Below are 17,307 nucleotides of genomic sequence, written 5' to 3'. Positions count from 1 at the left end.
TATTTTTAGTAGAGACGGGGTTTCACCATGTTGGCCAGGCTGGTCTCGAACTGCTAACTTAGGTGATTCACCCACCTCGGCCTCCAAAATTGCTAGGATTACAGGCGTAAGCCACTGCTCCAGGCCTACTGAGGTTTTATAAGGCCCAATAAATGACTAATTTGCTAAATGTTTCCTGACCCTTTAAAACTATATTCACTGCTTGAAGTTACAGAGTTCAGAATGTAAGAGAAGTGCATTTATTATATTTTTTACTTTTGTGCTATTTCAAGTATGAAGACAACAGTATCCCTACATCTTAAGATTGTTCTGAGGACTCAATGTGTTAACACATGAAGAGCTTAGAATAGTGCCTGGCACACAGTAAGCATCCCTAAAATGTTCATTGTCATCAGCATCTTCCTTTTTATTCTTTTTGATACTGGATAGGCATACTTACAGCTGACATTTAACTGTCAAATGCTGATGAAAGTATGTTAGCAGTCTCTTAATACTATTTTATTAATTCCTAATAGACTTTGCTGTATATAATCTGAAATTGTTGGTGATTATGTGATTATTGTGGATAATCTCTTGATCAATTAAATAATTCTAGTCCTTTTGATATTAATATTATGATGATCTCTTACTTTTTAACTATAACTCCCTGGCATTCTTTCTCATCTTTACATATTCAGCGAGAATCATGTTTTGGTATGTACTTTGAGATAGTAAAATTTCACGTCTTACCATTTTCAGAAACCAAATCCTGCTAATTTCCTCAGTAAAATCAACATATTTTTATGCTTCTTTCTCCGACTGGCTACTCACATTTACTAAAATAAATGAGAACCTGGGAACTAGCATAAAATCAAATGACTGTTATTCTCTATAAAATATTTATTATGCTCACAGTATACATATTTCCTTTCAATTGCTAACATATTGTTTGACAGCCATCATTAACACAGTACTTAGCACTAAAATTGGACATAATAGGAGCCACTGCCTCACAGCCAGTTCACAAACTTCCTACACAATTTTCCTGATCCGTTCTTTACTTGGATTCATTATGTACATTCCTGAAAAACACCTGTATGGTTTCCCAGTTAACTACATGAGTAATATCCACGCTTTTGCACTTAAATGTTGATTTAGATAGACATGCAGTTTGTGCTATATTAAGTGACCTAATTTTCCTACCTTACAAATTTCCTTCACACAGAAAACATTCTGATGCTTTTCAGTTTTTATCTTTTTGTTCCCCTGAACATGGTGAGTACTGCCCACTTCTGGTGTGGTATCTTTTGAGTTTAGGGAACTTTTCTTCTGGTTTCCTCTAAAATGGTGTTCCTGCTACACGTGTTCTGTTAGCATTTTCCTTCTATCGCTTAACAAGACTGGATTGTCATGTCTGATCTCTGTATCTATGATGTTCTCTTTGGCCATCTTCCTCGTTTTGCACTTTTTCTCTGGGTTCTAGGGGATTTTCTTAAGCCTGCTCTCCACGTCAGAGGTAGTTTTTCCCAGGGCTGATGATGCTCTTTGCTGTTTCTAGGGTAATGTTAACTTTTCTAACAGAGATATCCCTGCCCTTAAATCCTTTCTTGATGTTGTCAGTGGTTCCTGCATGTCTTATCTTTTTTTTTTTTTTTTTTTTTTTAAAGACGGGGTTTCACCACGTTGGTCAGGCTGGTTTTGAACTCCTGACCTCTTATCTTTACTTTCACCGCATCCCAGAGTCCCTGCTCTCCTTAAATGCTGTGAGCAAATACTGCTTCTACTCCTTGGAATCCATCTTCCAGAGCATGGTTTTTATCACATGCATCTGGTGCTCACGTGCTCTTCTATTGTGTAGTATTTCTGGAACAGACATACTACAAAATTTATGGCTGTTTACTAACTGGGGGCAATTCTGTTCTTTCGGTTTTAAACAATTGGGGTCATTCACCTGTTTCTCCTCTCCTTGTTTACCTGGCCTTTCCCTACATCCACAGCCTGGGATTAGTGCTGGATAACAGGATGTTATAAACCCATCCGTTCTGTCTTCTAGAGACCTGAAGAAGGTGGGAGGACTGGGACTGTGGGTGAGAGTCCTGGCTGAGTCCAGGAGCTCCTATACTTGTTGAAAACCCCATCCAGGGGTTGCTATCCTGAGTAGAAAGAGGGAATCCTGTGCCCCTGCATCACCTGGGAATGCCTGTGGTGGGTACATGCCCATGGTGAGGGTACAGGCAGCAGTTCCAGTTTGCATCTGTGCATCAGGATAGCAGCACTTTGGTGAAAATGCTAGACACATAGACTCCTTCCATCTGGGAGCTGTTGGTGAGGAGTTTCCTGTTCTTGTGTTATGTCCTTCCCAAAGTCCCTTTGCTATTCTTGCTTTTCGAGGGTAAGAAGGGTTCCTTTGCAAGATTTCATCTCGGCCCAACTGGTCTCTGCAGGCTGCCTCCACCCCTAAAGGGATCATGAACTGCCTCATTTGCCCAAGCCAGAAGGGAAGTGGGAAGAAGGCACATGGTTTCTCTTTGCGGGGGCCTTAAGTCCATGGGGGAGTTTCCCATTTTTCCTTTTTCCTCTGCCCTGCCCATACTCCTCTTCCTCAGAATTGAACATGCTGTAAATAAAATCCGCCACCTGGCTCTTCTCTTCTCTGATAAGGGCCAAGCTCCAGCATCTTTTACTTGGGCTCAAATTCTGATGCCATCCAATGATTTGCTTACAGACTAAATTTTTTCCTCTATTTTTGACTGTCCCATACCCATTCATGATTCCATTGGAGATAAAGGTTTCAAAAACATTTCTGTGCAATAAACTGAAACTCATATAGGAAACATGCCTTCCCTCTTCTCTTCCCCTCCCCTTGTCTGTTTCACTGGCTGCCTCTAAGGGTTCAGGTAACTGGAAAAAGAGGAAGTCGCTGCTGCCTCAAATGTTCCAGACCAGAAGCAGCAGCTTTGCCATATGCTGGGTGACCACGGAGGACTTTGTCTCAGAACAGGGTGGGGCTCAAAGCATTTATTCTACACCAGCAGAAAAGTACAATGCTGAGAAGTGGGAACATCTTGCTGATTATGCTGAAAAAGGCACAAATATGTGTTTGTGGGGAGGCGGCTGGGCCTCTCACCTTGCAAGAAACAAAATGTGCTATGAAGCAGGAAGCACACATGGCATCCTGTACTTTCATAGCGCTGAATGCGTCTCTGCAAGCTTATCCCAAGTGCTGCCTCATCTAATCTCACCACAGGAATCACAGAAACATTTCAGATAAGAGAAAGGAGGTCAAGGGCTTGGGTCAAAGTCACCACAGCAGTTAGTGAAGGTCAAAGATTGCAATGAGCATTTCTCTGCTTCCCACCCCAGATGATTCCATTTAACAAGGCCAAGGAAAGCTTAACTGGGACATCATCGCTGGCTTTCCTTAAACCTCAGCATGGTGGGAATGAGTAAGAGGAGGAGAAACACAGAGCGTGAGCTTCTATCACCCCTAGTCTGCCTACCCAGGGACTGTCTAGGTGAGTGAGATGAACACAAACCCCAGTATGGTGAAACTTTTATGAAGCCTGCCTGAGAATTATCTGCTGACTTGGACAGTATGTTTAAGGGATCATACAGGTAAGTCATGGGCTCCTCCCCACTCAGCCATCTCCATAGACCTAAATAAAAAGCAGATTTAATGCAAATAAGTGGACAGATGAGCTGTGCAGGAGGCAGGCACTGAGAGACTGATCACTGGGATACTCAAGCAGAGTGAGTTGAGTGCTGTAAAGGCACCTTCCTAATGGTATTCATGTTGACCCGGATTACATCCCAGAATGAGTTCTGGATCCAGAATTATCTGAGGGAGAGGTCTATTAGCAGGGCCATCAAGGGTGAGTGACTCTGATCTCCCAGACCTCAGGGTCCCTTGCAGAGATGACTGAGAGTCAAGTGCACAAAGCACAGATGAAGCTGCGACAGGCTGGGACCCCAGGAACCACTGGAATGTCCATTCCCTGCAGCCTGCCTACGCTGAGGTTTCATCTAGATAATGCTTGACAAAAGGGTCAGGGTGTGATTAGGAAATGTACAGCGGCTCCGCCACTGGCCACTCCCATTCTTCTAAGACCAAGGGCTGCCAGTGGGAACCACACTGCTCTGCATTAAGCTTCCAAACCACTTCCCACCCTCCCTTCCTCAAAAAGCCCTCGCCTGGGATATGCTATCCTATCATGCCTGCTTTTCCCTCTGGCAGATGCCACTGGCCTGTGGTCACTCCTCTTGTTCACCAAGGACAATGGCTCCTAGGTCATGTCGGTTTTTCGCTTCAGCACCCACGTGGAGGCTCGCCCTACCCTCCAGCCTCCCCAACCCCAGATCTCACGTCTTAAGGCTCCTCCCCTGGCTCTGGCCAGCAACCCCAGGTCATACCCTCTATTTTGCCTTTACCTGAGATTGCTCCACCTCTCAATTTCCAAAGTACTCCTGTCTGGCTCAAATACAACCCTGACCAACCCCTCACCATTCTGGAGTTTCTACCTTGTCAAGACCTCTAATTTCCTAATCCCTCCTTAGTCACCTCCTGTTTTCAATTCCCATTTTGGGCCAATTAAACCTTAGACTGCACATTTCATCACTGCAATTTCTCCTGTCATGTCATCGGAACTCCCCATCTGTCTCTCACCTTCTTTTACTTCCCTGGCAAAACCCCAACACTGCAGTAAGTGTCTCCATCCCAGCTGCTGAAGCCTGATGAGGGAAAGACAGGTGCATGCAGAGCCCCACTCAACACACACACACCTGAGTGCCAAACATCCTACTCTAAACTGACCATCTCAGAGCTCAGCCTTGTCTGGCCCTACTGCTGTTTCCTTAATCAATGTGATTTCCAACACCAAGGAAAACATCTACTTCCTACCTTCCAAGAACATGCTCCACCCACATCTAGCTGATAATATCACTTCATTTCACAAAGAAGAGATTCAAACTCCTTCATCATTTCCCCATTAATTCAGTCATCCTCATCTTCTATACTAACCCCTTTCTGTTATATTGAGTCCTGTGAGGCTGCAGAGCTGTCTCTTCCTACAAGGGTCCCATCCCTCCTCCTCTCTCAAGGACTGTGACCCTTTAGGGGTCCTCCTCCTCGTCCCCCTCCTATCTCTCTCATCGCACCATCTTGACTGTTGCCATCAACATCAGCATGCTCTACCTCCCACCTTAAACACAGCTTGACCCCACAGCTCTCCAGTTATTAACCTGAGCCCCATTTAGGGCTAACTTCTCACATGCTCCACTCCCCGATCTTCCATTCACTCAGCCAATCCGGCCTGCCTTCCACACCACCCTCCCTGAAATTGCTGCCATCATAGTCATCAAACACTTCATGTTACTAAATGGAGTGGACAGCTCTGCCTCTGTTTTAGTGAAGCCCTCATAAGCACTCTGCACAGTCCACTCTCTTGTCTTCTTTAACATGCCTGGTTTTCTCTGCCCAAACTCTTAGGATTGGGCGTCCTCAGGGCCATGTCCTGAGCCCTCTTCTTTTTCTCTCTCCATGGATTATTTTGTCCAGTCTACATTTTTCTACCACCTTTGTATAAATAAAGTGAAGGGCCTAGAGGCCCAGCTCTAAGCCCTCTTTAATGGGAGGCTCTTTTTGCCAGGGCAGGTCTAGACCGGGGTGGGTCACGTCTCTTCTGATAGTATCGGAGTCTCAGGCATCCCAAAGATGAAAACTCTGGAGCAGAGACACCAGTAGTTACAGGTCTCATGTCTATGCTCAGTCTAAGGAAACCTAGCCACTTCCTTACCCCTCCTACTCAGTTTCAGAAGAAAAAGATTGGGGATTGGTTAGGATACTCTCCCACCTTTTAAGAGCCAACTGCCTTGGTCACCACTCAGACAAGAGCAAGTCTATTTTCAGGAAGCACAGGCAGTCCTCTGCCTCTCTATCCTCCCTAACAAATAAGCTGGGTCAGACCCTGGAGAGCAGCCATGGAGGACTGTGGGAAGGACCCATGCTTGCTTCAGAAGCTCCTTGCTATCTGGGAGCAGAGGATGTTGACAAATATTCCTTCATGGTTAAACTGGACATGACCAGGGGAAGGTGTCAGGCTGTGTGTTGTTATAGATGGTATATTTGCATGCCTGGGGTTACCAGGCTGCATGCATATATACAGGGAGGAGGCAGGCTCTGAGAAGCTGCCAGGGTACCTGGGATGAGCTGTGGATTTTTGCCCCTGGTGCCACGAGTTGGAGGGTCCTCTTCTCAAAACATATGGTACACACTTCTTCTTTTAATCTGCTATCATGTATCATCTCTCAGGTCCAATAAGAAAACATTCCCACATCCTTCCCTCCCTCCATAGTACCAAGGTCCTCATCTCAGTTTCCATGGGTCCATGGAGGACTGCCTCTAGTGACGAGCTGGAATTTTAAGGCCTGAGATCGAGCCAGACTGTAGCAGTCCCAAGTCCTGGAGAGATTCCAGTAACTGCTCCCGGGCAGAGCCAATAAAGGAATTCTCCAGGAAGGTAGGCAGGCCTCCCACACCATCCCGCAGGGTATACAGGGGCACTCGCACCAGGCCCAGCACCTGAAAAAGAAGGAGACAGGAGATACTGGGGCCCCAGGTGCCTCATTCCCTTAACTCCATCCTCTCTCCAGCAGATATTTCTAGATGAGAGGTCTCACCCCTTAACGCTCCAGCAGAACCAGGCCCAAGGCTCATACCTCACTAAAGCCTAGTGGCCCAACCTTCTGCAGGAAAATGACCCAAAACCTATTATCTAGCTCTATCAATTAATATTTTCCACATCTGCTTCTAAACGTCTAGTGGTTCCTGCCTCAAAGATGCATTCATACCCTTTAACCAGTGGTTGTCACAATGTGGTCCTCAGATTACTTACATCAGCATTATCTGAGAACTTTTGAAAACTCCAAATTCTCGGGTTTCTTCTCCCCATCCCCCGTCACCAATGCAGGAATGCTGGGAGAAATAACTGTTTTAATAAGCCACCCAGATGATTCTGCTACCTGCCAAATTTTGAGAACCACCTCATACACAGTCTACTAGCCTTGCCTGAAATATCAGGGTCACATCTCCTACACAAGAAAAGCAAACCCAGAAATAAAACCTAGGGTGCCATGCCTAGATAATGTGATAATCTATCACACTGTCAATAGGGAACAGCAGAGAGACGTGGATGAGTGTGTTCTAGAAAAGATGTCTCCAGAGATCCTGGATCTCTCCTGGTAATGGGTGGGGAAAGACCTTTACAAAAAGCCCAGGTTGGCAGTATTAACTCAAAGTAGAGATGACCACGATCCAAACTCCACCAAGAAAATTGGGAAGAGGGCAAGGTCAGAACGGTAAAGACTTTCCTGCAGGGATTCTTTCTTGGGGGAGGGAAAGCTTTGGGAGAAGAGGAATTTGGGAAAGGGACAGAGTCCCAGGCTGGCCCCACCTCCAGCCCGTGGTCCTTGGCGCGTGTAGCGCCGGCCTCCACAGCCAACAGCTGCTCGAGCGTCAGACACTTGGCGTAGAAGTGGGCCACAACGCGCGGCCCTGACCCGGCGTGGGAGCTGCGGTAGTCAGTGCGCTCTACGCGGAAGGCGGCCGCAGCCTCGCCCAGCTCCTCGCGCAGCTCGCGGTTCAGCCCTTCCTCTAGGCTGTTGTCCTGCTTGTCCACGAATCCTCCGGGGAAGCCCAGGCGTCCATCGAAGCGCATCTGCATCTGCGAGAGGGGGAAGCGGGGATTGGCAGGGCGCCCCGGAGGAGACCCCAGAGAGAGAGCAGGGCTCACGCAGAAAGTGGCCGGGCGCGCCCCTTTCTCACCAGTACGGCGTAGCGCAGCGGGATGCGGCCGAAGAGCATCCCAGGGTCCGGCGCGTAGAGTAGAGCGTGGCACGCATGACGCCAGCCAGGTCCCAGCTGCAGGGCCTCGGCCAGCTCCAGCCTGCGGGTCCCGGCCATGGCCCGACACTGCTCCTCCGCAATCCCGAAGGCCCACGTGGGCAGAGGGGCGGGTCTCACCTCCTACCAATCCGAGCCTGGGCGGTGCCACAAGGCCCAATCCCTGCTGGAATAAGGGGCGGAACCTGAGCGCCTTAGGGCGGGGCGCCGCGACTGGTGCGGGAGGCAGCCAATCAGGGCGGGGCTTGCAGACGTGTGAATCCCAGGATCCAGGAACCCTAGGGAAACCGAAAGTACTGTAACCTCTGGGTTGGCCTTGCGGGGGGCGGGGCTGAAGGTGTGGTCGCGCCCTAAACCTGGACGAAGGTGGGTACCTAAACGTCTCCTGGGAGCCAAAAGAGCAAACCAGGTAATGAGCTTTGGTTGGGTCTGGTGGCACACAAAGCACAAGGCCTGGGTTGGGGTTAGGAGGAAATGAGGCAGGGCTGGCCTCACACACCTAGGCCTAGGGAAACGGGGATGGAGCGGCGCCATGGTCTAACAACTATCTTGAGTGGTGAAACTGAGGGGACTTGGTGACTGCGTAAAGGGGGAAGAGGGAGCGCTGGGCTAGTGGTGGTTAAGAGTTTCCTGGATGTGGTGTCATTTGCTGAGAGGGGAAGAGTGGGAGAAGGGTGGGCAGTGATAAATGTCGTTCTAGTCAAGAATTGGGGTGGCCATAGACAGTGGGCAGCTGATCCTGGGGGTTTGACGCACAGGATCCTAGTGGCACATGGAGAAGTCACAGGGCAGTGAGATTTTCAGGGGAAGTGTGGAGCAGAAGGAGCTGTGAGTGAAATCCTGTGTCACAGGACTGGGAGTGAGGAGGGGTGAGAGGTAGAAGAAGCCTCCTAGGCGTTCTAGTCTTTCCTGCAAACACCCTCAGACCTCTGAGCTGTGAAGGAGGGTGGGTTACCCTACCACTCAGGGCCTGATGCTGAGATGCAGATCCCTCATTTCAGGCCAGGCCTTCCCCACGCCGCACAGCGCCCCTACACCAGGTGTCAATATTGACTGTGCAACAGAAAGCAGGAGGCAGCTCTTTGAGAGGGGCTGGGCATAAAATCACAGCCTGTAAGTGACAGCATGTGGTGGGAAAGAGTCTGGACCCACCCAGAAATAGGCTTTTAACCTTAACAAGTCACTTAACTCTCGGATCCCAGTAGCTCATCTGTTAAGTGGAGATGATACCAACCTGTTAGGGATGTTGAGATATGAAAAGCACTTAGAACGGTGCCAGGCAGAAAGTAAATGTAGCCATTTTTGGAGTCGAGGGTTGGGGCACAGTGCTATGTCTTATGTTGAGGACCCAGGGCTGGGCACACTGGCTCATACCTGTAATCCCAGCACTGTGGAAGGCAAGGGGAGGTCATTCGAGGTCACAAATTCGAGACCAGTCTGGGCAATATAGAGACCCTATCTCTACAAAAAACAATAATAAAGACCCAAGAGTTGGAACTGAACTGCACTCATCAGCCTCCAGTTAAGGAGGAATGAGACTTGTATGACATTATCTTTCCTAGCTTAGTCTTCTGAGTTGTGGGGCAGGGATATCATCTAATAACATGAAGCAACTGCATTAAGGTGATGAGTCTGTAGGTGTGACACAATTGTCATTAGCCTGCTAGAGTTCTAGGAGGTTTGAAAATAGCTCTCCTTTAACATTAGATTCACCTTGCAAAAAGCTTATACAATTTTTTAAAAACTCACACTTTTGGGGTCCTATCACAGACCAATTTAATCAGAATGTTTGTGGGTCATGCAGGGACATACGTGGTTTTTAAAATGTGTTTTAGGTAACTAATAACCAGGGTGGAGAACTGGGGCCTTCCCCCTTCCACTAGCATTCCAAAGGCGACTTGGTTTTTCTCCTAGATAGGCTACCTTTAATGATTTAGGATCAAACATGCCCTTTCCAGATCTTCAGGCTGTTCTTTCTTTCCTGGTTGCTTGAGGAGACTAAAGATGGCCTTTAAAAGATGGACTTCAAAGATTTCAAAGGCAACATGAAAAGCTGTAAAACCAAGGCAACAGCTATACAAGTATTAATGATTTTGGAGATCAGAGCTTTTTCTAGATAAATATGGAAACCCTTCAGAGCCCCCACCTTGCCAACCCTTTCAAATCTTTCTCTGCCTCTGCCCCACCTCCCCACCCCCACCAATCACCCCCCATTCCGCCATCGTGAGGCAGAATGTCCAGGACTCAAAGCTGCAGGTAGAGGGCTGAGCCATGTACCTAAAGAGCTTGCTGCAAGTTCATAATGGTACTTGGAACCAAAAATAACCCTGTGGTCAGCCTGGGAGAATTCTAAAAAACCAATCTATTATTTAAAAAGTAATAATGAAAAGAATCAAGCATTTATCCTACCTTTTTTTTATATGGGTTCTTCCTTAGGGCCACCAAATAGTTAATGAGAAGAAATGTATCTCACAAAGTATTCCAGTTAAAGAAGGAAAGAGCCAATCAAAATTTTAACATTTAAAAAATGTTAAAGAATTACTGGAATCTGGGGAATGATCACATCATGAATAGACAGTTGTTATACCCATTGTGATACAAGAGCACACTGCCTCCTTTGGATTATTTCTGCCAAAATATTGAACTGTTACCTTGATCTAACAATTTATAAGAAATACAAAGGAATACCTATTTAAAATATTAGGAAGAGACTAGAATGATCTATGTAGTAATAGATTAGAGTCTGAAACATCAGTATGAATTCATTTTTAGCTTGATGTAGATATGGCTAGATATATATATACACACACACACACACACACACACACACATATGTATACATACAAGAGTTAATGTGCACACATATTTCCTTGCTTTTTCAGGTGAGTGGGGTTAGAAGCAATGATATTCCAATAGCAACAAACATACCAAATGCCACATTTTGTTTTCTAACACCATTTTCCATAAAAGGAATCAAAGCCCTTTGGAGAAATGGCTGATTCCAACATTGGGCCAGGAAATATACAACTTGTATATACAATAAGCCAGAAGCATCTTGTGATGCCAGAAATTAAGGAAGTTCACCAAATAAAAAAAGACAAAAATCTATATTGATGGAAGAATGGGAAGGCTGTTGTTATCATCCAGATGGGACTGGTGGCCTTGTTAAGTTTGTGTGTTGACAGTGAGGATGGAGAATGAAAATGACATGTCAAAGGGACACAGGGACCAACTGAAAAAACTCCTAGTGGCCAAAGATGAAAGAATTGTCTTGGATTACAATTTGAAGTACAATAAATATCTAGAGGTCCATACTGATGTACAAATAAATAATGAAAATTTATTAGTAAATAAATAGGCAAGATAAAAACATCCTCTGCAGAAGAATTAGAAATAATTCATGTAACTACTCTGTCCTCAAAGAGGTGGAGCATAGCTTCCTACTCCTTGTGGGTTGTGAATAATGACTGCCTTCCAAAGAGTACAGTATGAAAACAGGAGAGGGAAGGAGAAACTTTGTTACTTTGTGGAGAAACCTGACAAACACTACCTTGGACAAGTGATCAAGGTCAAAATCGACATTGACAAGTCATGTTGGTAGAATGTACCCTTAATATGAAGTAATGAAAATGGTACTTTTATCTGTGGTTTTCCTCCAAAAAGATATAATCCCTCTCTAACCATGAGAAAAGCACCAAACAAATCCCATTGAAGGGACATTTTACACAATACCTGACCAGTAAGTCTCAAAATTGTTATTGTTTTAGTCCATTAGGGCAGCTGGAACAAAATACCATAGATTGGATGGCTTAGGAACAGCAAATACTTGATTTCTCCCAGTTTTGAAGCCTGAGAAATACAAGATCAAGATACTGGCAGATTGGTGCCTATTGAGGGCGCACTTCTGGGTTCATAGAAGATAGCCTTGTGCTGAAACCTCACATATGGGAAGCGGTGAGGGAGTTCTCTGCAGTCTCTTTTACAGAGTCACTAATTTCAGGCATGAGAGCTCTGCCCTCATGACCTAATAACTTTTCAAAGGCCCTACTTACCAACACAATTGGAGTTAAGATTTCAACATAAGAATTTGAGAACAAAAATATTCAGTCTATAGCAATCATGAAATATAAAGAAAATCTGAGAAATTCTCACAACAAAGATGAGCCTAAGAAGACGTAACATGACTAAATGGAATGTGGCATCCTGGAGAAGAAAAAGCACATTAGAGAAAAACTAAGGAAATCTGAATAAAGCATAGATTTTGGTTGATGATATCAAAATTGATTTGTTATTGTAAGAAATATTTTATAATAATGTAGATGTTAATTATAGGGTAAAGTAGGTAGAGTATATGGGAACTCTGTACTGTTTTTATAAATTTTCTGTAAATGTGAAACTTCTGAAAAATAGGTTTGTTTTAAAATCAGGCAAATACAAACAGAGAAATTACACTGAACAAAAATTTAGAGAAAAAACGATCTGGTTTCTTTAATAAATAAATCACACCTATAATCCCAGCACTTTGGGAGGCCGAGGTGGGTGGATCGCGAGGTCAGAGTTGGAGACCCGCCTGACCAACATGGTGAAACCCCATCTCTACTAAAAATATAAAAATTAGCTGGGTGTGGTGGCACACGCCTGTAATCCCAGCTACTTGGGAGGCTGAGGCAGGAGAATTGCCTGAACCTGGGAGGCGGAAGTTGCAGTGAGCCGAGATCTACTCCAGCCTGGGCAACAGAGTGAGACTTCGTCTCAATCAATCAATCAATCAATAAAAATTACAAAGGGAAAAAAAGCATTGTGGCAGAATCTATACATTAAGAGACTGAAGAGACATACCAATTGAAGCAGTTGGTTTATTTGATTTCTAATTTGTCCAATCTTATTGATCATTGTTTGAGGTGCTAATAGTATGGTGGCTGTTTTGTTAGGGTTTTCAATCTATTAGAGATACATACTAAAACATTTGTGAATGACATGATAAAAATAATTCAATGAGGGGGCAGAGGCTGAAGGTATAAATAAAATAAAATTGGCCATAAATTGATAATTTTTGAAGCTGGGTGATGATGGGTCTATCTTACTTTTATATAGCTTGATGTTTTCATAGTTAACAAGTTAAAAATAAAAAGATCTTTGGCATCTCATGAAGTAAAGGTAAAGGTTATGATTTACATTTGGATAAAACTTTGCATTTCAGAAAATTCTTTCACAGACAGAATCCCTTTAGTTAAGGAAAGGGAGAGAGAGGTAAGGGTTTAGTCTTGTTAAGCAGGAAAAAGACTACAAACCCTCTACCATCTGCCAGGTAATTTTAAACCAGTCCACTTAATCCCCATCAGATTTTCCAGATGCTTTGAATGCAGAACCAAGTTTGAAAAAGACTGATTTAAACAAATACACTATGGGGGAAGGGGAAGGTGGTTCTATCGGCAGAGAGCAACCAGCTAGAGCCATTTGGGGTTTATCACAAAGGACTCCTTGTCAGGGAAATTCATCTATTGAGAGACATTTTGGTTGTTTTCAATTCTGGGCCATTGAAGAGAGTACTAATAAGCAAAGCCCCTCTTCTACTATGAAACCAAGGGTGGGCAGACATTCCCTCTCTGGCCCTTGGGTAACCCAAAGGAGGTTTATGACCAAAGCACATCCAATGAGATGCTGCTGCTCAGGATATTGACTTCGGAGAAATGACAGAAGGTATATGATCAGAGTTAAGGGTTCAGTTGGCCAGTAATGAGTGCCAGTGTGGTGGTGCCAGGAGTACAGTGGTAAGTATCCAGTTTTGAAGGTTTGGGTAGCAGCATTCTAAACCCACTATCCCTAGCAAGATGCTGACCCTGCCTCACCAACCCTCATCCCTGCCTCATCCTTGTTCTCTAGCCTCCCATTAAAACTGTGAGCTTCCTAATAACTTTCCAGTAAATTAAATTTTGCCATAAATACACCATGCTCCATTTCCATTGTTTCTTTTTTATTTTGTATTTTCTTTGGAGACAGAGTCTCGCTCTGTCACCCAGACTGAAGTGCAGTGGTGCAGTCTTAGCTCACGGTAGCCTCTACTTCCTGGGTTCAAGTGATTCTCCTGCCTTAGCCTCCCAAGTAGCTGGGATTACAAGTGCACGCCACCACATCCAGCTAATTTTTATGTTTATAGTAGAGATGGGGTTTTGCTATGCTGGCCAGGCTGGTCTCAAACTCTGGACCTCAAGTGATCTGCCCTCCTCAGCCTCCCACAGTGCTAGGATTACAAGCATGAGGCACCTTGCCCAGCAATTTCTATTGTTTCTATCCAAGAACATGAATGAGTATATGAGGACAAAAAAATGCTAATCAAAAAGTCACATACAAATGAATGATTTGAAATGGCAATAAGTGATTTGAAGAAAAGGTACATGGGTGAAATGAATCTGGTCTGGAAGGTCAGGATATAAAGAGTGCTTCCCTTAGAAAGTGACAGTAAAACTAAGACAGACTCAGAGTTAATAAAGGTAAAACATGTGGAGGGGTGAAGGAGTGGGAGAGGGGTGAGTAGTAACAAGGGGAAGGAGGAGGGGGAATTGCATCACCAGTAACCTGACATCAAAATGGCTCTCTTAGCTCTGGTTGGTTGGAGGGTAAGAAACCAAAGAGGAGGTGATTAAAATGCAGGTGACACATCTCTATGAAACATTATGATCCTTGTGTAGCCTGCATGGTAACATGGAACAAATCTTGTGGTTGAAGATATTATAGACCTGTAGTTCATACACCAAAGAATTAAGGAGTCATGCGAACAAGGCGCCTAATAGTACACAGGGGTAGGTAGAATGTCTGGCCTTGTTTTCCCCCCTGTGGTGAACATCAGGTGTTTGTGCTATACTCTGCCTCCTCTCTTAGAGACCTGCCACTTCCCTAGCTCTTGATCTGGTGAGATTGCCAACCACAGCTCTCCACTTCCCTGGCCACAATGAAGGGAGAAGATCCAGGCCTGACCAATCAGACTGCATATTCCAGTCAGCACAGGGGGATCCATGTGAGCACGTGGCTCAGACTCAGGCAGGCAGGTTCTTATTGATTTTGTTCATTTTAGGATGGAGAAGAGCTCTTTCCTCAACTCCACAAATTACCTCCAGTATTCTTCCTGGGATGGATCCCTGCCCACCCATGAATCATTTTTTGTTTTGCTTTTTAGATTTATTAGGGCTAGGTTCTGAATAAATATGACAATTTTTTTGTTTTACTTTTTAACTGTCGTTTTATAGAATACATACATATGGTACACGATTCAGACAATAAGAAAACACATAAAGAAGACCATTTCAAAGGTTGTATCCCTGTCATTATTTTTAGTTTTACTACATGAGGTAGGCTAGAACAAGGTATGTGATCTGTGATTTCTGAGGGGGTCTAGAAGATTTGAAAGGATTTACTGAGGTTTGATAAGGTCCAATATATGACTAATTTGGTAAATGCTTCCTGAGGCCTTAAAGGTATACTCTCTGAAGTTCCAGAGTGCAATATTTATCTGTTACAAAAAGTATATAAATTATGTTTTTGGCCTTTGTGCTGGGTCTATTTGGAGTATAGAGATAACAGAATTCCTACATCATAAGGTTGTCCTAAGGACTAAATATGTTAATATATGAAAAGAACTTAGAATAGTGCCTACCACACAGTAAACATCCCCCAAATGTTAATTGTTTTCATCATCTTTATTTTTATTCTCTTTAGCTCCTAGATATGCATACTTAGAAGCTGACATTTTATCTGTCAAGAACCAAAGGAAGTGTGTTGCCACTCCTCAATCTATTCTGTTAATTTCATCCTACATTTGCAGATCGTGCTATATATAATTTGAAGTTGGTGATAATTATATGATCATTGTAGATAATCTCCTAGTCAGTTAAAGAATTCTAATGCATTTGACATTCGATTTTGATATTAATATTATGATGATTTCTTATCTTTGACTGTAATTCCCTGACTTTCTTTCCCATCCTTTCATATTCAGCAGAATCTGTTGCTTTGGTATGTCTCTTAAAATAGTAAAATATCACAAAGACTCTTATTATCTTCAGAAACTAAATCATACTACTTACCCTGCAGCACAGCTAGTACATTTTTATTCTTCCTCATGCTCCCTATGATCTAACTTTCATGGAATGATCTAGAATTACGGGACTACCATGTAAATCAAATTATTTATGTTTCATATTACACATATGCCCATTTATTGGTAACATTGATAGCTATAACCCAGGAACTTAGCATTAAATTTGTATATAATAGGAACCATTGCCTCACAACCAGCTCACAGATTTCTTACACAATTTTCCTGTTGATCGGTTCTTTACTTTGATTCATTTTGTGCATTTCTGAAAAACACCTGTATGGTTTTCCAGTAAATCCAAGCATATCCATGCTTTTGCACATCAATTTAGATTGACATGCAGCTTGTGCTGTTAGTAAGTGGATTAATTCTCCTACCTTACAAATGTCTTTCACATGAAAAACATTCTGATGTTGTTTTTCAGTTTTTATCTTTTTGTTTCCCTGAACATAGTGAGTACTGCCCACTTCTGGTGTGATATCTTTTGAGTTTAGGAAACTTTTCTTCTTGTTTCCTCTAAAATGGTGTTCCTGTTCCATGTGTTCTGTTAGTATTTTCTCCCATCACTAAACAAGACCCTGGAATCTCATTGTCTGATCTCTGTATCTACGATGTTCTTTTTGGCCATTTTCCTTGTTTTCTATTTTTTCCTTGAGTTCTAGGAGATTTTAGTAAGCCTGCTCTCTACATCAGAGGTAGAGAGGGCTGATGATGCTCTAGGGTAATGTTAAGTTCTTCATTGTTATCAGACCTCTCTTACAAGACATGCTAAAGTGAGTTCTTTAAGTTGAAAGAAAATTATGCTAATTAGTAACACAGCATATCAAAGTCTAAAACTCACTGGAAATAGCATAGTCAAATTCAGTTGCTGTATAAATCACATATCTTTAATATAATGGTTAAAAGAAAAATCGATTAATAGTGACAAAAATTTGTTAAGGGATACACAATATAAAAAGATGTAAATTATAACATTAAGGATGGAGTAAAAGTGTAGAGTTTCTGTATACAATTAACATTTCGTTGTAGTCAGCTTAAAAAAGCCTATTACAATTATGTTTTATGTATGCTTTATGGTAACCACAAAGCAAAAACATACAGTAGATATATAAGAGATAAAAGTGAAAAATCAGAGAATATAATTTTAAAACTCACCTAATCACAAAAGACAGCAAGACAGAAAGAAAGGAACAAAAGACCTACAGAGAATGAGAAAATGATTAACAAAATGGCAGTTGTAAGTCCTTACCTATCAATAATTACTTTAAGCCGAGATGGCTCCACTATACTCCAGCTGCGTATACTATACTCCAGACAGAGCGGGACTCTGTCTCAAAAA

At 43.4% G+C, this 17,307-nt stretch overlaps 2 protein-coding genes across 3 annotated transcripts in view; both read right to left on the bottom strand.

The window, feature by feature from the left end:
- Positions 1-2,982: 2,982 nt before the first annotated feature.
- The window catches only part of LOC108290368 (U8 snoRNA-decapping enzyme-like), a 21,845-nt gene continuing 7,520 nt past the window's right edge, over positions 2,983-17,307 (bottom strand). Inside the window, exon 3 of the transcript XR_001819545.2 lies at positions 2,983-6,262. The gene's annotated coding sequence lies outside the window, so the exon portion shown is untranslated. The remainder of the gene's footprint in view (positions 6,263-17,307) is intronic.
- LOC108290369 (U8 snoRNA-decapping enzyme) lies at positions 6,081-8,024 on the bottom strand. Of its 2 annotated transcripts, XM_017510176.2 has the most exons (3): positions 7,799-8,024; positions 7,428-7,697; positions 6,081-6,556 (listed from the first exon to the last, which is right to left on the bottom strand). In XM_017510176.2, exons 1-3 carry the CDS (start codon positions 7,934-7,936, stop codon positions 6,377-6,379), a joined length of 588 nt encoding a protein of 195 aa, XP_017365665.1. In that variant the 5' UTR covers positions 7,937-8,024; the 3' UTR covers positions 6,081-6,376. The 2 variants fall into 2 exon arrangements, with proteins under 2 accessions (XP_017365665.1, XP_017365664.1); XM_017510175.2 differs by lacking the exon at positions 6,081-6,556 and having other exon boundaries at positions 6,565-7,697.

The sequence above is a fragment of the Cebus imitator genome, unplaced genomic scaffold (genome assembly GCF_001604975.1).
Source record: "Cebus imitator isolate Cc_AM_T3 unplaced genomic scaffold, Cebus_imitator-1.0 Scaffold432, whole genome shotgun sequence".
NCBI classification, from domain to species: Eukaryota; Metazoa; Chordata; class Mammalia; order Primates; family Cebidae; genus Cebus; species Cebus imitator.
This window is presented reverse-complemented; position numbering and strand designations above follow the sequence as displayed.